This window comes from Kogia breviceps, chromosome 20 (assembly GCF_026419965.1).
Source record: "Kogia breviceps isolate mKogBre1 chromosome 20, mKogBre1 haplotype 1, whole genome shotgun sequence".
In the NCBI taxonomy this organism is placed as follows: domain Eukaryota; kingdom Metazoa; phylum Chordata; class Mammalia; order Artiodactyla; family Physeteridae; genus Kogia; species Kogia breviceps.
Window position 1 is genome coordinate 336,111 of NC_081329.1, and position 21,588 is coordinate 357,698.

Genomic DNA, 21,588 nt, shown 5'->3' on the forward strand with positions numbered 1-21,588 from the left:
AATTTTAATTAAATGTTCAGGCCCATCACGAAGCTCAACATTTAACCCCAGTGATAACGTGGGCGGTAGCTAGCAAGTTAAGACTGCAGATTGCAAACACATTAGGAAAACCCAACATCGGCATTTATGTTACGTAGAAGTGTAAAATGTAATCAAGAACCGAAATCTGTAAGAATCTGTCCTTCGTGTGTGAATCATAGGTAGTGCCTGTGTTTTAAATATAAACACTGTACAGTGTTGCCTATGACTTGTAGAAACAGGTCATATTCTGTTACACCGAACTTTATATTCTAACAAAAACAGATCTAAGCCAAGGTTAGTGTTTCGTTGACCTTGTTACAATGAAATTTGCTAGTGTGAAGAACCCAGCACAACAAATATACTCAAACCAAAAAACACTGTGATGAATGTGGCATAAAACAAGAGGCAGAGTCAGTCCTGACGGGTTTAAAAGCTAGAAACCTTCATCACAGAGAATGTTAGCCCTTGTTACCTCCAGAAATTCCTCGCAGCAAGCATTTTTTTCCCATGGCATAGAAACAAAAGTTTAATAGCTCCAAACTGGGTGAGAGCTAACAGGGTTGCTTAGTGATGGCTTTGAAGGAGGCCCTGGACTCATTCCTGACGAAGGAATTCCAGGACAATGGAAAAAAAAAAAAAAAAGAATTCAGATACTTCCTTGAAGTTGAACAGGATGTGACCTGAATGATATCCGGCAGTTGCTTGATTCTTTCAAAAGTTGAAAAAAATGGTATGATAAAAAATGCCAAGAACCTAATATTTACTGTAAAATCAACTTAGGATTCTAGCAGTTTCACGCTAAATAGCTTTTAAAAACACTAGATGTGAACCAGCTTTCCAGAACACAGTTGAGGGTAAAAATGTTAGACTCAGCATGAAACACCATCAGGCACTAACCGGATTTTCCACATTTTTTTTTAAAAGAAAAAGAAATCCTGCAATTGATAAATGCCAGTACCTTTGGGACTCATGAGCGTGGCTTCCACAGCCTTCCCTCCATCCCCACATCTGGCTTCATCAAAAGGAAGGCACTGTTCTCCTGTCCCTGCGACCACTTCGGCATTTTTAGTCAAGTCTTTTGCACCCGTGAGTGACTTGGGGCGATAAATCCTGCGAGTGTTAGTGTCAGAAACATACAAATCCCCTGAGACTGGATCAGTTGCAAGGTAGTATCTATGAGCTGGGCTGCTGCTGTAAAGAAAGACGATACATCAACATCACAAAGAAAGTTACTCCTAAAACAGAGAAAGTGAAAGCAAAAAAAACCCAGTTGATGAGAACCTAATTATAAACCAGACCCTCCCCCTGCCCCGGGGTCAACGGCTGGCGGAATTGGTGGCAACCTCTAAGGCGACCGCTTTCCTTCCTTGTCTGCTGCTGAGGATTTAACACTTTATGAAACGGCCATCTTAAAAATAATCACCTTTACGAGGCAACATGCTTCCAGCCTGAAACAAAGAAGCAAGCTCTCGGAACCTTTTTGGTTCCATGCAAAGCCATTAAAATACAGCCTTTGAGCGATAGGCTTCAAGTTTATTCCAGGGGACCGGTGTCTCTACCAAACTCGCCAGTGAAGTATAACATACTAGTGATTTTACTTGCGTCTCATGGTAGGGAAATCTCCTGTCTTCTTTGGAAATCAAACCGAAACCACCTGGCTCCAAAAAAATTACTTTTTTTGAAAGAAAAAAAAAGTACTGCTGTGTCTGTCTGGGTTGCTCTACTGGAATCCAGAAGGGTCATCTGCCGCATTGACGTTTGTTCTGAGCTATGGGGTTAAATACGAAAATGAGGCCATTCAGGAGAAGGAGGCAGTCTTAGTGGCCTAATGCACTGAGTCAGAAGGCTGGGTTCATCACTTCCATTTTTAAAATTTGCAAATTAAGCTGCTCTATGAATTTGGTGACATACAGACATTCGTTCACAATACAGAGTACCTCAATTTTATAAATCTGAATTAGTGCAAATGTAAAATATGTTATGTCCTGTTACCTGTAAAAACGGTTAAGACCAACATTATCAAGGAATGGACAAATTATGACATACGGTTGAAACTGCAAGGTAATCTCCTTACATACACTTAACAACACATTCTTGGAATTAATGTAATTTTGTACCGTGTGCAAATATAGCCTTCTGAAAAAAAAAAATTCTAAAAAGAGTTTAAATGATTTGGTACCTTGACAAAGACATCAACAGGTAGGAATCTCCGGGATTCCACAAGTCTTTCGATGACAAAATTGGTTTTACTGATTTATTTTCATTTTCTTTCTCTCTCCACACACACACACTTACATGCTTGTTTCCATTTATTTTATACGTAGATATTTAAAATATGTAGTATAAATCTAACTAAATGAAAATATATATCCTGAATAATGGTTTAGTAGTTTTCTCCTTACTAGCTAGGTTCTAATGAAGCAGTTCTTACTACTTAACGCTCTTCTTTTTAAGTGGTGAGTACATGTACTTGACTGCTTCTGTAAGATTCTGTTGTGAAAGTCACTGTTTTCTGTTGTTAAAGGTTCTAGTGTTCACTGGTGTTTCTCACATTGGTAGAGGGGACAGCTGGCCACACATGGGGTCTGTAGGGACCTCTGGGGCTCTAGAAAGCTCTGTGGCGGTGATGCTGGTAGACAGAGAAACACCCAGACCCACAAAGGCTTGAATGCCTTCAGACTCTCCTTTCCAGCCTTTGATATCTTTTAGTGACAAGAAACCGGTTACGGCAAGAGGTCTTGAGTCCGTAAATACGAGGGAAAGGGGGAAAGGGTGAAAAGTGACATGAAGAACTCGCAAAGAGATGCGGGCCCTTCAGAACTACTGGGTTAGACCTGATGATCAACTTGCCATGCTCAGTGTTACTGTATCATGTTTATAAGCCGATGCCTGAGATTTAATTTTTATTTTTAAATTAAAAAAAATTACTTATTTATTTAGTTTTGGCTGCAGCGGGTCTTAGTTGTAGGATCTTTCATAGCAGCGCGTGGGCTCTTTGTTGAGGTGCGGCGGGCTTAGCTGCCCCACGGCATGTGGGATTTTAGTTCCCCGAACAGGGATCGAACCCATGCCCCCCTGCACTCGGAGCGCAGAGCTTTAACCACTGGACCACCAGGGAAGTCCGATGCCTGAAGTTTTAAATGCAACAAGACATATGGTGTTCCTTAATGTGGTAGTTTATTACTTTGTAATGAAGTGAAAAGTTACTTATCAATATAACATTCAGAGCAAGTTTATAGAGGCTTTTTCCCCCCCTATAATCAGTCTGATATTGGCAGAGCTGACCTTCCAGGTATGTATATATAGCTGGTGACAGAGCTGCAATTCAATCAAGCTGGGTCTATTTTGGAAGACATGACATTGGAGAGATTCTTTAGTCTTTCCTATCTCCCTGATTACATACTAATTACTGTAAGGTTGGTTGTAAATATACAGACATACATTTTATTTTCTTGCCAGTTGTATATCTATGAGCATGACCTTTGGACCGGATTGCCTAGGTGTGAACATTAGCTTCATCACTAACTGTGTGACCTTGAGCAAGAGACCTAACGTATCTTTGGCTCAGATTCCTTATCTGTGAAGGTGATAATAAGGCAGATTTCATAGGATGCTGAGAGGATTACATGAACTAGTCCAAGTACAATCCTTAGAACAGTGCCTGCCACACAGTATGTACTCAGTAAGCATTAGCTGGGCTTCCCTGGTGGCGCAGTGGATAAGAATCCGCCTGCCAATGCAGGCGACACGGGTTCGAGCCCTGGTCTGGGAAGATCCCACATGCCGCGGAGCAACTAAGCCCGTGCGCCACAACTACTGAGCCTGCGCTCTAGAGCCCGCGAGCCACAACTACTGAGCCCATGTGTCACAACTACTGAAGCCTGCGTGCCTAGAGCCCGTGCTCCGCAACAAGAGAAGCCACCGCAATGAGAAGCCCCGCGCACCGCAACAAAGAGTAGCCCCTGCTCGCCACAACTAGAGAAAGCCCGCGCACAGCAACGAAGACCCAACGCAGCCAAAAATAAATAAATAAAATAAATAAATTTATAAATAAATAATAAATTTAAAAAATTTAAAAATGCTTAAACAATTTTGGCTTATATCCTGTCTGCTCTTACATTGCTATGTCTTTTTGCCTTGTAACTCTAGCCAGTGTAGAAGTGTAATAATTACTGTTAACTAAACTATAACTTGACTTCTGAAAATGTAAACAAGGAAAAAAATTCTCTAGATTTGGATAGGTTCAAATTTGTTTCCTTAGTCCTGCTGTTATACTATATCATCGAACCTATTAAAATGACGCAGATCCTTCTTATAACATCCAGTATGAATTGTTTCTAGAGCAATGATGATAAAGGTAGATGAAGAATGCATACTTTTTCATGATGTCCCTCATTTTGAGAAAAAACAACAGATTTCTGAGATGGCTGCTTGAGTAGCAATGGCACACTCCCTTTAGCTATAGGGCATGAGTTTTCTTGGTCCAAAAATAATGGACATTCGCGTCATCAGCTTTGCCCTTATTGGCATACCTTCTATTCCAGTGGGACAGTAATAAGAGAAGGTCCAAAGTGGTGGTGCTTTATATTTGCTATTTCCTGTCCTGAAGCGCTCCTTCCTTGAAGACACAGAAATGTCTAAATCAAGCACTACATGCCAGTGGCTTTAAAGATGTCCACCATGTGAAGGCTCTAATTTTGCATAGATCTCTATTGTCCAGAAGAACAAATGTGGAGGAGCCCGTGGCCCTGGAGAAGAGAATCTGCCTCTGGAAATACTCCCCACAGAATAGCAGGAAACGAGAGCTACATCCATTCCTGGCAGGGCAGCTTGCCATGGCAATCTAGAGCTGCTGCTTGGGTCCCAGCCTTCCCTAAATGAAAGAAGGGATCTGCACTGAAAACACTAAAAGAAAAGACAAGTGAGTCTGGAAATCTTCCATTGACAGGCTGGTGGCAAGAAGCTCTGAGCCACGTGTGCGACGCGTCTGGGATTCAAGGACGCCTGATTTAAGCACGGAGTTTTCTGATAGCGAGGCTGGTCCTTGTCTTTCCGACTTCCTGAAAAGCCAAAGCCCTGGAGAAGCTGGGATGGTGGGACAAACGGGTGATGAGCTTTTAAAAAGCGCAGTAATACATCTGTGAACATGGGAGGCTATGATGATTGCAAACGGTCAGCCGCTGGCAGCTGGGGTGCAGGCAACTGGGGGAAATCTCTATTCAGCAGCAGAAGTACAATAGCCTTCTTGTGTGACTGACTGGGAGTTTCATTTCAGAAAGGTTTACGATAACATTGAGATCGTGACTAATAGCAGCAAAATCAAAGAAACTGAGCTCAAGTGAAGAACCTTTACTGTACTGTGCCTTGATTCTTAACTCACCCTGAACTGCCAACTACCAAGCTGTTTTCTCTCCATCTTCCGCAGCCGGATACAGACCCAGTGGTAAACGCAGACTAGATTTGCTCATTAATTTCGTCATAATTCACCCTTCTTAGACTTGAGAAATATTTGCAAAGGACAAGCTATAGAATAGACATCATTAGCACTTTTAATCTTTTTAGCTGGAAACTGTACCACAGCCCTTGGAACACAGAGTGTTTGAAGGAGCGTAAATTACATTTATGTATAAAATTAAACTGTCATTTTCTGGCTAATGAAAGACTGTTTATATTATTGCAAGCAGGGTCTCGGGATGTGATATTTTTGTGCCTGCTTAATTTTTAAATATTAAGTCAATGAGGAGTGCTGAATCAAATTTTTATAGTTTTGTATCTAAACTTTAACCGGTTCGATTTCACAGACCTGTGATTGACCCTTTCTTTGATCTTTTAATTGGTAATATAAAATTCACAAAGTTTCTTTTTAGACCTCCATGCTTAAATGTCCCTTGGCCGGTATTAGTTAATTAATTTAGTTTCCTTTATTTTGGAATTTTAAAGCATTGGAACAGGAGTGAGCTAAAATTTACTACCTCCAAAAAGGGTTTGTTAGCAAACTAACACTATAAACATCGTAAGGGGAAATGTTTAGCATATATAAAAGCAACTTATTTTCTAAGCATTTCAGAAGCTCCCATTTATGAAAAAAATTTAATATGTTGGCTAGTATTTGTAACTACTCATTAAAGGATAGCTAGAGACTTTGATTTGATACAATACCCTGACACGTACTTAATAAATTTGGTATGACAGAACATTTTGAATTTTAAAGTATTAAGACTATTGTTTTTATATTTATTTTACTATTCAATATTTTTATTCATTCTTTTCCCCCATTAGTCCAATTAATGAGACTGTTGATAGGGCATGAGACACACGAAGAGGGGAGAAGCATGCACTTTCCTACTTTACTTAATCATGAACAACTGACTTCTCTGTTCATTTTCATAGATTTAGACGTATTTTTCTTTTTCTTCCTATCACTGACTCCTAAGCCTTTCATGATGCTTATGCCAGGAAAGTGGGAATAAGGAGAAATCCAGGCGGATCTTATCATCTGGTAAAAGGAAGATGATACAGGTAGGTAAATAGGAAGAAGCACCTGAAAAGAATTTTAATTTTTTAAGCTACATGAAGAAGCTCCGATGAGCTGAAATATCGTCATTTTGTTTAGGTCAATTTTGATAAATTAGTTACTAAGTGAAGGGAATCCCTATTTTTGTCAGTGATTTTGTCTTCTGTTTGATGACTTGAACTCAAAAGCCTTGGTTATTTTCTACATCTTCCTCTTTTCATCACCCATACACAGTATGTCCATTCTCTGCCTTCCTTTATTTTATTGGCTGATTGCCTTCACGACTTGCCAGACTATTTTCGGTACCTAGCATCTCGTGGTTTCACGGAACGGCTTTCTAACTGATCTTCAAGTCATCCTGGACACTGATACCAGATTCACCTTCCTAAAAGGCCACTCTGAGATGCTGCTATCTTGTTCCAGATCAGAGCCTGTTTCCCTGCTGTCTCTGTCACCCTGTAGGACAGGAGAGCAACTCCTTAGAGCCATCAAGGCCCTGAGCTCTCTGGCCCGAACCTGCCTTTCTCCCTGTGTCTCTCATTATTACCAATAGGGTAATTTTGGTACTATCAAAACTACAATTCTGAAGTGGATCGCGTTCCTCTTAGAACACGTCCCGCTCATCATCTCTTTTGAGCAAGTAAGCTGACTTACTCTATGTTCTTTTGTTACCGAGTCCAGGCTCACAGTGCTTTTTGCCGCATGACGGGCTAATAAATCGGAGACGAGGTACTGAGGCAGGAATGCCACTTTATCCGGAAAGCCGGCAGACCCAGAAGACGGCAGACTACAGTCTCAACATAACCGTCTTATCGGGCTTTGGACGCCACTGTCTTTGACAGCACAGAGAAGGGGAGGAGATAAGGAAGTAAAGTAAAAAGGCCACAAGTTTTGGAAATAGCCGCTGGGATGGCCAGCCTCGGGGAGGGCATGTGTTAATGTCTTCTTTCTTGTAGCCGTTCACAGGTGGCCAGGGTCCGGCTGTTTCCCTGAACAAAGGCACTCGGGTTGAACATTCAGGCAGAGGGGCGGGGTTCCCACGGGCAGGCCACTGGGTACAGACAGTATCCTTTTCGCGAGGAAAGCAGCGGAAAGCCCGGGTTAAAGTAAACGAAACAGATGCACCGTGCAGTCAGATCGGGCTCTTCCCTGTTTCACTTTATTCATGACTGCCCTCCTTCGTCCGGGTTGGTTTGTGTAAGCAGACTTCACCTTAGAGCTATATGTCAGATACCAACCTTCCGGGAAACCTCGCACCCACGTTCCCATCTCCCAGTGATCTCTTCCTCCACAGTTACTCTCGCAGTACAGGCCATGGGTGTGATTAAGTGTCCAAGAACGACACTGCTGATGTGATTTAGTCCATTACGTGCACATCTGGTTTCCCCTACTAGACCGGGAGTTCTGAGAGCATGGCCTTTGTCTCACACTACAATCTGTCCAAGAGCCGAGCACACGGTAAGTGATCAGTTAACACTGACTTCATAAAGACGAGTATCAAGTTAAAACCCAAACCGGTGGATCTGACATGCATGGCGCATAACGGAAATGCAAGCACGCACACGTGAGCAGGGCAACGTGCAGGGGAGGTAACGTGCAGCGGAGAATCGGGAGAGCAGGGTCACAACGAGGGTCACTGCCAAAGAGCACGAGTTAGTACATAATGAGTTCATTTTGTAAAGTACTGTTGATAAAAAAGGTAGCTCTAACCTCAGAGATTTTTTTTTCCAGAGAGATGATAGTTCTAGGTAATTTGTCAGATGATTGTGAAATAAATGTAGCTTTTTGCACACCCAGGGCATCAGCCCATAGAAACCTGGCCGTTTGGACAGATGAAAACTGGCTGTGTGGTACAGCGCAAAGAACGCACTTTTTAGAGGCCTTCAAATCTCTGCTCCCCGTTTCTTGGCCATGTATCTTGCGGAAGACACAGAACCTCCTTGAGCCTCTGTCAGTTCCTGTGGGACCGGAAGGGCTGTTCCGTGGGCCTGCAGCGCCGTGCCTGGCATGGAACAGGCCGGCCTGTTAAAGGGTGGCTGCTTCGATGCGCTTTCTGTGTTGCCTCCAGTGTTTCTGCATTTAGTTGGCGCACACAGCAGGCTGTCTCCTTTTCTCCACAGTTACTAAGAAGGCAAGGCCAGAAAAAGTTTCCTATTCTGCTGTGGTTTCTAAAAGCAGAGTTTTGCAGGCTCAGAAGTCTGGAGAAGTTCCGCGTTAGTTTTTGCACGCGGCTGGGCTATTAGCTGGTAGCATAAGATCAACAGGGGAGCTTAGGAAAAGGTCTTAGGACCAGGCCTGGTCATACCGATATGCGATAGCTATGCCTCTTTCAGCAGAACGTTTTTTTAATTTCCTAGCCGTCGATCTCTACACAACAGTTTAACGGAGTCATGTGGACTTATTCATCTCAAGGACTTCACATAAATTATCACTAATTTTTAAAATCTGATATCATTTTATTAGTTATTTTAATGGCCAAACTAGATATAGCGTATCCAATATGTCTTGCTTTTTTTGGCTAGCTTTACTTGCAAACATATTTTTTTCTCCTTTTTTTTTTTTTTGCTGTCCTGAGGAAAGTTTTTCAGTCAAAAGTGTCCATATATTATACAAGCTTGCCCTGTACCTTCTCAGCTAAGCGTACAGAGCAAACAGAATCTGGAAAACTTTTGAGCCTATATATTTGCTTCGAGTATACTCATTCTCAGCCTCGAGGAAAATTTTTTCTTTCATAATAATGTCAGTGGAGACACTACTTCTTAAAACTCAAATCTAGTAATTCTCTCAACTTAGGAAAACATAAATGGGTTTTAAACACACAGTTTAAACTACAGCAGCAATGAATTTACTGGGAAGTCAATAAAGCTTAACATTTAAGGCCCCTTCACTTGTATGGGTTCCTTCCAAGACCAATGAGGGCCCTGGCAGCGTATTCAGGCGATCTTATGTTTCTAAAAATTGGCCAAAGTAAACTATTTTTAGATTCTTTTTCTTGAACAGAATCCCCCAAATTGAATAAGCTTTGGGCCCAATAAGGCAGGATCTGCCCTGGCTGTTGGTCAAACTCAACTCTCCGTAAACCCTCCCACAGCTGTGCTTCAAATGTTCTGTTCTATGTGGCTCAGAGGAAGTAACTGAAATTTACCGATTTTTTGGTTGTTGTTACACAGAGATGTTCATTATACTAATTTTTGTGTGTGACAGAATTTACTTTGTTAGCTACCTTGAAAATATAAATTATATTGCACGATAGGAGTTGCAATATGTTGCAGAATAGTAGTCCGTTTGAGTAGTTTTCACTCCTTAGATGTTCTGTGATACTGCGTTTCCTCTCTCATGAGGAAATGTTCTTAGAAAACAATGTCAGATAGTCACATTGAAAAGTAAAAAGGACATTCCAAAATATACAATAACTTTTAAGCAAGATGCTTACCTATGTCTAAAATCTTTATTTCTTGGTGGAAGCAGACAAAAAAAGGCGGAGAAAAAAGCATAGTTAGAAAAGGTTTCTATATCATGAGTTGAAGACTGAGATTTTAATTATTTTATGGAAAATTGCTAACTTAAGCAGAAATAACACTGGAAATGAATTTGGTAGGTCAAGGCTTACCAAGTAAGTTACAGAATAGGATGATTTTGACAATCACACTTAAATGAACAATGCAAAAACAGCAATTTGTTACTTTAACTATTGGCATTATGGTTGATGCATTAATCCAACTTGAAGATCCAATATTCTAGTTGAAAGTTATAGGCTTAGTTGGTTTACTGTTACGTCCCAATACTGTAGGAGAATATTTTACGCCTTGATTTCAACCCATGTGAAACAAAAGAGCGACAACCTATATCATAAGGTTATTCTAAAGATAACTGAAGGGATTTAAAACTCATAGTTCTAGCTTACTGGAGTACAGATAATTCACTGGGATCAGTGAGACATTTTATACACCGGTGACTTCATACTCTTTTATGCATTTATGGCACAATATATACGTGTTGGGCTTTTCTTACCTTTAACCAAGAATTTAACTGCTTTCTAAGGAGAACTGTAAACGCTGGAAAGGTATGTTTCAATAAATGAATCAGTATATGAGACTCAACATTCTAAAAATAAAGGCATGTTAAGCTTTGATCAAAACCCCGAGCTAGGGCGAGACATACCTCAGCTCCAAGACGCTCGTCACGTTCCCGGAAGGGAGCATACGGCGCACGTAGTTGAAGTCCCCCACATACAGACTGCCGTCGATGCCACAGGCTAACGCCACTGGGGCCAAGAGTTTGTTCCCGTCGGCTGGACCATTGCAGCTCGGGCACGAGATGCTGCGCCGCCGGCCGTTGCCCATGACGCTGCTGACGACAGGAGGCTGCTGCGAGATAAACTGATTTTCCCCGTTTCCCTTGTACAGTATACCTAGGAGACAGAAAACACATTTTTCTTGAGATGAAAGGAGCAGAGATGAAAAGCAAACACGTTCCCTCTAGAAACCACAATTCGCTGCCTTTTCGATACGGACTGGGAAAACTGCCATCTAAAGTTCTTTTGGAAAGAACTCCATCCAGTTACCTAGTGTAAGATATTATATGGCAAGATACGTAGGATACATCCAAAAAGGCCGTCTGTTACGGATTTAAAGAATGTCTGGTGGAAGAAAGAAAGGACTAACAAGAAAACTTAAAAACCCAAATTCTCAACATCGGTGATTCTCAAACTTGGCTACACACTGGGAACTGACAGGGGAGCTGTAAACACTACCAATGCTTGGATCTCGCCCTGAGGGGTGCTGATTTAATTGACCTGGGCTGCAGCCTTGGCACTGAGATTTCTTAAAACTCTCCAGATGCTCTTAATATGCAACCGAGTTTGAGAACCATCTCTGCAGAATGTTCTTTAGGGAACGGCAAGTCTGCCTGCCTAAATTGTTAAATGATGTCGAAAACATTCTAGATTAATCCAACTAATAAAGATGGGCACTGTAAATATGAATTTCTTTATGAGTTTATCACTGATTTTTAAAAAGTTAAATACACTTTATGGGAAACAAAGGTAGGAAATATATATCAAATCTCCAACATCCTACTATACTGCTAAAGGGTATTCTTCTTGCTTATACTTCAGCCTGACCTGAGAATGCATGTACATGCAACTACTCAAAATTTCAGACATTACAAAATTGGGAAGGGCAGTTTATGATTTAAAGTGAATTCTGCTTTAGGACATGAAAGTGCCAATAAATTTAAGAAGACAAAATGCCAGTCTGCTCCATTTTGGTCTGCAATGGAAATCTGAGAGAAAATTCCAAATAAATATTTTCATAGTTAGAAACTGGATTTGGGTGGAGATTCTAATTTTATTCATTTACGATTTTTATACATAGATCACTGGTTCCACTTTGCTCTGATGTAGCTGGATGGTCAGCTGTTATTGCTCCATACACATTCAAGATCCTTCTCAAAGTGTTATTCTCTGTAAGCACCTGTTGTTTCTACTTTTTAACAGATATACTGTTAAAAGAATCAATCCCATGAAAGTACAAACAGAAAACTTGAGAAAGTGTTTTTTCCTCCCACTTTGGGATAATTTTAAAGTGAAGAAGAAAGCAGAATAATTATGTTCCTCTCAAAGCTCAGCACATTTTAGGTGAATTCTGGGATTACTTTTTAATGCTTTGCTATTTGGGTGATGTAATAATCATAGCCAATTTACATAAAGAAATCAGGACTGATAAAACAGGTTTATTCAAATTTAGGGAAAATCATCTAAATAAGGCTGGATCATAACAACAGACGAAAGGCATTTTGCCTTGAATATTCAAAGAATACATTAACGAGCCCTAAGAGCTTTCTCTCTGCGATTACGTTATTTGACAATTACGGGACGACAATTTCCTAGAAGAGCCAGTTCTGTAATTTTCATGAGGACAGCCCCACAAAGTCGGCGTCCTGCTCTGCTGCATCTGACTTATTGCTTCATTTCTTAGAGAGATCGGGCTTTCAGGGGTCTCCTCTATGGCGACAGAACGGAAAGGTGAACATTAGAATATTTATTTCCATGCTCCAGGGTGCCCGCACAGACACCCGTCACTGTCCACGGTTTTGTCTCCTCTTCCTCCTCCTGAATGTATTTCCACAGCTCGTCCGCCTGTCACGATTACAAATCACTTTGTTTACTCAGTTAGACACACGTCACTTTCAAAAGCCACTCCTGGTCAAACTGCTCTTGGATAAAGTCTGAAATCACAACCAGTGCTCTGTGAATTAGGTTAGCTTGATGGCGCAGTTTTTACATCTGACCTGATAGCTTAAGAAAAATTAATGATACATTATTCTCTGGCAGACTGTATGTATTTTTATTATATATATATCCACACACAGAATATCTATGCGTTTCTTAATCCTCCTGAATACTACGCTGAGTGTTGAGTATCATCGGTAGGGGCTTTCCTGTGGCTAACTGGTTATGAACTTTACCCTATGTTCTCATAATAACTAAAATGCATGTGGAGAGGTTTTTCCTCCCATTTTGTTGGTAAGGAACTGGAGGAATGTAGCAATATGTCAAACCATGTGAAATGTAATTGTAGAGAATTTAGTTGAGAGCCGCTACTAGCGTGGCAGGCACGTGGCTTTGCATTTTGAAAGACCGTGGTTCAACCTCGGGTGACTGCCGTTAACAGGCTTCAGACCCTGCCGATGGCCAGAGTGCATATGAAGCATCCTCTTGGGTTAGGGACGCCCCACTTTCCCAAAGCAGGTGCTGCACGTGGCCCTCGTGATCGGCTCTGCTCCCAACCTTCTGAGGTGCCAAGTGAACTAAACCTGATGTCCAGGACACAGCCGGAAAGGAAGGAGAGCTTAGCACCGCTCTAAACTCGAAAAGGTGTGAAGGGTCTTTCTGTTTTGTCTTTTTCTTACTACTGATTCGCTCAGTACGATTCTCTTCTGGAGGTGAGGCACCAGCATTTTCAAGCAGTGGCTTGGAAACTGTTTTAGATTTAGCACGTTTGGAAAGTTTAAAACGTATCCTCTCCAACTCCAACACACTTTTTTTTCTTTTTTTTTTTTTTTTAACGAAAAGAATCAATATCAATGCAACATTAGTCTGAAAAAGTGGCCATGAATCATAGTTAAATATTTAGTTGTATTGCATGCTCAATTCAACATTCGGAACCTCAGAAACCTCTGCTAAGACAAAAGCTAGATTATTCTGACAAGACTGTGAAATCTTCTCTGGCTAAGAGCAGAGAGTTACTAGCATGGTATGGTTCAGGATAGGAGATTAGAGCAAGTTACCTTAGGATTCTGTCTTTCTAGCAAAGCACCTATACATTATCTGAGATGTAGCCAGCATGTGGGTAAAATGTTAGAAACACAGCAAAGACAACAGAATTTGTTTAATGTAAGTAATATCCTTTGTGAGATGAAGCTGGTCACATTTTGCAAATAATTTATCTCTTTTGGTTTGTGAGCTCTGACATGTTTTTTTCAGAACATATTTACTTATAAGGTCTACAACACATAATACTCTTGATTCTTGCTTTTCTTTCTAGATTAGTTGCAAAGTCAAATGACAGTATATGTAACCCAGTTTGAGTGGGGGAAGTTTTTTCCCTCAAATGCAGTCTAAGAAGAACTGAACAATAATCTAGATACTGAGAAAAGACTAATTAGTAAAGGATTAAGATCTATTAGAAACATTCTGGTAAAGTCACTTGGCATTTTATTTTTTCTTTACTTAAAAAAATTCCCCTCCCTTCATTTTTCATAAACCTCCCTAAAGCACTTTGGATCAACTCACTGACTTCCTGGGAAACCTATGTGGGTGAGCATATGACCATTGTGAAGTGTATTATGTAGTTCCCACTTTCGGCTTTTGTAGTCTTTGAAAATACACTTTTCCCCCCTACTAATTCTGATCCTACTGCATGCATGGGATAAAATGTTGCTGCAATTTAATCAGTTTGAAGGTGAGTGATATTATCTGTGAACAAGATCTTACCATTCTGAACGTCCAACACATGATGTTTATTTAATGTCCAACCACCCATGTTGGAAGCATCTAATTCGTAGCCTTGCAATATGGCGGTCCTTTTCTCCCACAAAGTCAGGTCCAAACACGACTCATATTCATATCCAACCGACACTAGAATCAAAACAAATCACAGCTCATCTTCCCAACCACAGGCAGAAATGGAATTTATTTTATTATTTTGATAAAATTGCTTTTTTCACTGATGTGCTCTGAGACTGTATTTCCACTTATTTGTGAGCAGAGTCTATTTTTATATGAGAAGATTTGATCCTATAAAAGGTGTTTTTCTAAAAAATGATCTCCAAACATTAGTTTTGTACTGACTTAATAGAAAACTAGTATTTTTTCCCACATCACTTTTTCACAAGGGGTTCACAGCACAAAATGAAGTTCAGACCAGGCGACTGGGTGAATCATTAGATCCGATAAATCAGCCCCAAATGCTGATCAGATGGGAACAACTAAAAATAACGTTTGCTATCTGAATAATTAGTGATGTTTAGCTTCCAAGAGTATTAAGTTATGGAAAATATGTATAATAAGTAAGGTTCAATATAGCAAAAAAGATAGTCAGGTTATGACTCCATATTTGTATGTTATCAGGAATGAACAATAAAACCAGCAGTAAATTAATACGAACAAATTACAAATGGAAAACTTAAGAGTTCACAATGAAACATGGGTTTTAAAATTTAGAACAAAGTGAAGGGAGAAGTGGCAATTATCTGACTGCTCTGAACTAATTCCAGTCCAAATTATAGATTAATTTCAGAATAAAATGTCTACTGTATTTTCAGGTAACAGCTAATAGAACAAGACACATGTTTTCCTTTAGTTTCTGATGTTCTGAGCCTGAGCTTGGAGCTACACTACGCATGCCGACCTCAACAGGTCACACTTGGATCGCATTGTCCAGTCACGCAGTCAATCAACTAGTTTGATGTTTTAAGAATATCATTCCGCTGAATTGACTACTTCTTCCAGTCAGAAGAACTGGAATAATTTTTGGACACAAATGTTGTCTGATGTCATGTGAAAATATCATTATGGGGCTTCCCTGGTGGCGCAGTGGTTGGGAGCCCGCCTGCCGATGCGGGGGACGCGGGTTCGAGCCCCGGTCCGGGAGGATCCCACGTGCCGCGGAGCAGCTGGGCCTGTGAGCCGTGGCCGCTGAGCCTGCGCGTCCGGAGCCTGTGCTCCGCGACGGGAGAGGCCACGACAGTAAGAGGCCCGCGTACCGCAAAAAAAAAAAAAAAAAAAAAAAAAAAAAAAAATATATATATATATATATATATATATATATCACTATGAGTTGAAACTACACTAGCTGTTAGATACTGAAAATATTTTTTAAAAAAGGATAAGGAAAGCTAACAAAATAAAATTATAAAGGAAAGAAAGAAACGAAAAAAGGAAGGGACACAATAAGGATAAAAACATGAAAAAAAGGATATGGCAGCCTGAAATCTCATTCAGAACATTCTTCTAAGACATAACTTCAGCTGGAAAAATGGATACTTTCTCCTTTTCATCATATGGAATACATTCCTTTCCCCCACGGTAGACCTAAACAAACCAGCTTATAACTTTCCTAGGCAACCTTACTGCCTTCCTCTCTGCTTATCCATGGATTTTCACACATTACAATGCATTTTATATTAGTTCCGACTTCAAGACAATGTTTTCGGTTCAGAATCTATATTTCCATGGGACTTACCAACAGCTTCAGATAGACCATAGACCTTTTGATTATAAGCATCTGTTTTATCCCATATAAAAGTATAGGCCAAGTTCGGTGAGGCAGGAAACCACTTTTGAAAGAGTCTTCCTACTACAGCTACCATCAGATGAACCTTCATTAAATTAAACGGGATAACGGACTGGGTCATGGTGATCTTAAGTACTGACTTATATCCGGCAGCTCTGGAACTCAGGTAGGAAAGTCTCAAATCTGTTCCTGGAATTGTGGTTTCTTCATGGAGTACCTATAGGGTTGAAGAAAGCGGAAGCTTCACACGGTGATCATGGACGACTATTAGGTAAAATGCATTTAAAAGAACAGAGCAGAGCAACTAAAATAAGACCCTAAAGAGTCACTGTTCAAAAATACGCATTTGAGATGTTATCTTATTCAATAATTAACAATAACTCCTCGGCCAGCCCAAGTTTTCTTCTCCGAAAAGCTTCTTGTCGTTGATTCTGAGTTAATCACAGCCCAGGTGCTACCCCTCATACAGGAAATGCTGTGGCCGCTCCATCAGGCTGACATGCAACGACTCGTTAGCTTACAGTCACTGTGGATTCTCACTAACCCATCTTTCACGCATATGGCCCTGAAGAATTAGAGCAGACATCTGTGAGACGGTTAGCTCAGCACAGGGCTGTGGTCCAGGCCAAAGATCTGGCCCGCGCCAGCTGGCTCATTTAGGGATTAAACCTACGCCTAAAGGCAGGAACGATAGCAAAACAGATCAGTTCATCTGGGTTAAATTGTAGCAAATTCCATATTCATGTTGGAAGGTAATAGCACATACTCATAATTAGTTAAACACTGAGCTTCGACTCACGACTGATTTTTGATATGATGGTACATGAACTAACATTTTCAAGTTGTGTAAATTTTCCCCCAGAGAACAACTAATGTGTTGTTGAAGGCACGCAAAAGACACTCCACATATACTTTGTGAAGTGAAACGCGTGTAAAAAGGTAATATAATTACCTGCACAAGAATCATCTCCTTTACAAATTTAAAAAATCATATTCTTAACCCCACAGTGTACGCATCGCGGTGACTTGGTCAACGAATGCCAACAAATTTATCCTGACAGATGCAAAATATATTACGCCAAAACATTATTTAAATATTTTGAAAAATTTAGGTTACATTGTATATAAAATCTATCCAAACAATTCAGATTCTACTTACTAGTGATGCTCCTATTAGTTTGGTTAATAATAATAGCTCTACCTAGGCTTACGACATCTATTGTAAAGTGCAAGACTCTCTATGTTTAAGAACCTACCCCAGGAATGCACCACTTTCTCTACTAAGAATTAAATAGCATTCTCAAAGGTTGCCTCTTACTGCTCTATGAATATTCATTATTCACACTTAAAGGGCTACTTTTTCACTTAGAAAGATTTTAGAATAGCGATTCAGTGTTCAGTAGTGTTTCTCCTCCTCCCCGTTCCTCTCACATGAAGCGGTTAGGTATGATGTATATCTGTCATACAATTTTCTTTTTAAATTTACTTATTTTATTTATTTTTGGCCGCGTTGGGTCTTCGTTGCTGCGCACGGGCTTTCTCTAGTTGCGGCGAGCGGGGGCTGCTCTTCGTTGCGGAGCACAGGCTCTAGGCGTGCGGGCTTCAGTCGTTGTATCACGTGGGCTCAGTAGTTGTGGCTCACGGGCTCAGTAGTTGTGGCTCGTAGGCTCTTGAGCACAGGCTCGGTAGTTGTGGAGCACGGGCTTAGTTGCTCCGCAGCATGTGGGATCTTCTCGGACCAGGGTTTGAACCCGTGTCCCCTGCATTGGCAGGTGGACTCCCAACCACTGCACCACCAGGGAAGCCCTGTCATACAAATTTTAATAACTTAAGTAGAACCCATGCTACTGAGGCTATAGCTGTCACTTTCAATATAAACAATCACGCAGTTGGAAGCAGCACAAAAGAAGGGGCTAAACAAACCTCCATTTGGTCTGTGAGTCAGTGTTGTCATGAAGAGGGATGTGATACAATCTAGCAGATGAAGAAGGCATTGCTATGCTGTAATAGACACACCAATTTATTACAGTTGGTGTTTTCCTTACCAACCATGCTGACTGAATTCAGACACAGACTGTCTTAAGCAAAATAGTTTATGAAGATACAGAGACTTTCTAGAGCTCTATTAGACTCAGGGAAACCCTTACATTTAAGATTGACAGTACTTTTGTAGGACTGTAGGGTACAGGGTGAATAATCTGAACAGAACTCACTGTTCTAAATACCAGTGGGTTAGTTTGAAAAATATATTTTGTGACTGTTGAATGGCCCTGAAAATATAAGTGATTAAAACCTCAGGCATATAATTTACTTCCTCTTAACTTATTTCCAAAAAATTTCACATAAATTTGATAGGTTTTCTATAGGTAAGGCAGTCTTTCATGAATATATATTTCTGTGGTCTTCTAGGAGTCACTTCTGTATTTCAAAATGTCATGTGTTATTCCTAATTTTAATAACTGATTGCTGTCTCTGTCATCATTAGCCTATTTCCCTGGAACAAATATCTGCAACTTAGTTCATTAAAATGTGTTTCACCTAGGTAATTTAATTTGACCATATTTTTTGCATTAGTGGGAAAAGCAAATCCAGCCCGAGTGGAAAAACCAACCATTAAGCCGATTTTTGCCAGCTGCATGATCTGAAAGCTCCAACCTTGACTTGGTTAAACACGCGGAAACTATGTCCTCCCAGTTCCACCTTCCAAATCTGTCTAATCCATTCCCTCTTCTTCATTTCCACAACCGTTATGACTGGTGGGCCCTCTGCCTCGGGGCGCTGGGTCTGCATGGAAGTACAGTGAATACTATTCTGTTCACTGATCCGTCTCCTTCTATTATTTTACGCACTTTGGCACTTGAGTTAGCATTAGAGAAAGGCTGAAAAATCTACATTGGCCCCCTGGTTCCACGTCCTCTAAAGAATTCAAGGTATCCATTGCATGGTATTTCTGGGCCATTCATAACGTGGCCCCGGTCTTTCCCCTTGAGTGTCCCACGCCTTTAAACTGCTCACCAGTTTTTACACCGCAGCATTCGTCTGTACCACCACATGCTGTGTGGCTCACACGTTTCCTTCTATCTGGAATATCTTCTTCCCCCTTTGAAGGGCAGCCTCCTCAGTGATGTTCTCCTTGGCTTCCTTCGGAACTGACCTCTCTTTTGAACTTCCATAGTTCTTCATTCAAATCTTTATCACATGTAGAATGGCTTTTACAATAATCATTAAGCAGTAAAATATCGAGAGGAATGACCGTGTGCAGTAGCACTTGGTACAATGTCAGTTAGGAGGTCAGATCTAGGCACTGAAACCCTTTTCCAATGAATGAATACATGAGCAAAGCCACTATTAGCTGTGGAGCTTAAGCTGTTTTCCCATTTGGCTACAATTAATATACAGATACATATATAGCTTGAGGAAGAAGTATTTTTAATAGATCTTTAAGGAATAACTAGATAGCCTACTACAGAAATACCTATTCTTGTACATATGCACACCACATTCTATATGTCATTCTATAGAATTATTTAAGATAGCACTGGCATTCTGGAATCCTGTAAAAACATTCTTTGGAAACCCCATGATCTGAAAATGGTTTACTTAAAAGCAGTGCCTGCTAGAATATTCTACCTGGGTCTCGGGAATAATGGGACTGTCTTCAGGAGACGATCTAAAAAAGGTGGATAAAGGTGACGACACAATGATAGGATTCGGCCTCACGAAGCCACTTAGATCACAGCTGGGAATGTCATTCTCCTCTTTCTTCATGACTAGGGTATCCATCACATAAAAGACATTCCATGGAATCCACACAGTATGATACTGAGTGAGGAACGGGGATCGTTCAAATACCAAAGTTAGAGAAGCCCCGCCATTTGCCACCAAGTCAAACCTAAGAAAAAACAAGACATACTTAGTGAATTACCTGGAGCTCATATAACTCCAGACACTCACCTCCCCAAATCAATATGCTTTATAAAGAAAAACTTCTTCTCCCAACATTTATATGAAATAGTTTCAAATCTACAGGAATATTAAAAGAATTATACAGTGACCATCCATACACCCTTAACTTAGATTTACTAATTTATTAACATTTTTCCAAATTTGCTTTATCTATCTACCTATCTACTCCTTTTCCAGAACCATCTGAGCTTAAGCTGTAGATATTACAAAATGTCACTTTCAAATATTTCAACATGAATCTTCTAAGACGAAGAACATTCTCCTATAAAACCACAACACTACTATTATGCCTTAGGAAATGAAATCAACTTTTAAAGACCTACATGAGTATATAACTTTAAATTTCTGCCACCATGACTGTCACAGATTTCTGGAGTCTAAAAGTTGTTGCATTTCCATATTAGAAGGGACAATAAAACATGCTGGGTGATACAAGCATGCCTAGTTTTTATACTTAAAATACTTCAAACAGAGACAGGGTGTTGGGATTAACTTACATTCCATCCTGGCGGGTAATAGTATATCCATATTCTGGGTAATGGAAAAATGAGACATTCACTCCAATAAGTGGCGTTCCATCAGCAGTTAGTACTTGGCCTCTGATGACGGATGCAAGGCTGTGGGAAAAGTAGAAGAACTAGAACGAACATTTGTCTTTTCAGGCCAACATTATCATGATGTAGAGATAATTCAATCTAAGGATAAAATAACACTATTGCATGCACTTGTATTCACAGAAACCAGACTTGAAATACTCCCAGGACAATGTTCCTTCTAATTCATTGTAATCCACATTCTCGAAATGCCTGGTGTTTACCCTGGGTTTTAATTCATTGCAATCTGGATTTTGGAGACTTATCAAGACCAATAATTTAGAGATGAATTTTTAAAATTATAAGCTGTGTTTTCATGTCATATACCTGGTGCTTGCATGAAGGAAAGTATACTTTTCAATTAATTCCAAGGCAATTGGGAAATCTACAGGGACCAAAAAGTATAAGATTTAAGGGGGCAATAAGGAACATTTGTGAAACAACTTTTCAACAACTGCTGGGTCTAACTGCATTAATGCTATTAAACTGCTGCAGAACCAGGAGTCCTGGTGTAAATCATCTTCTTTTGCTCAGTGAGACACAAGACACCTGCTTTCACTTACTGGTTTATTTTCGGGTCATTACTGCTCTGCAAAGCACCAGTCTAACAGCTTATGCAATCTTACTGCCATGCTGTTAGCAGTTCCATTACATTATTTCATAATTTATATTATTTAGTGAGCTCAGCTTAAAAAAA

General features: G+C 40.3%; 1 protein-coding gene across 20 annotated transcripts in view; it reads right to left on the bottom strand.

Annotated features, from left to right (window-relative positions):
• Positions 1-21,588, bottom strand: part of TENM3 (teneurin transmembrane protein 3) — a 1,278,657-nt gene that overhangs the window by 52,171 nt on the left and 1,204,898 nt on the right. For 14 of the 20 annotated variants that reach the window (XM_067022809.1, XM_067022808.1, XM_067022801.1 and 11 more), the window contains 7 exons: positions 20,796-20,915; positions 19,963-20,224; positions 16,282-16,549; positions 14,532-14,675; positions 10,697-10,946; positions 9,969-9,989; positions 980-1,212 (listed from right to left, as the gene is read on the bottom strand). In XM_067022809.1, the coding sequence (XP_066878910.1) occupies positions 980-1,212; positions 9,969-9,989; positions 10,697-10,946; positions 14,532-14,675; positions 16,282-16,549; positions 19,963-20,224; positions 20,796-20,915 (1,298 nt within the window). The remainder of the gene's footprint in view (positions 1-979; positions 1,213-9,968; positions 9,990-10,696; positions 10,947-14,531; positions 14,676-16,281; positions 16,550-19,962; positions 20,225-20,795; positions 20,916-21,588) is intronic. The other 6 variants (XM_067022810.1, XM_067022807.1, XM_067022805.1 and 3 more) reach the window with 2 other exon arrangements.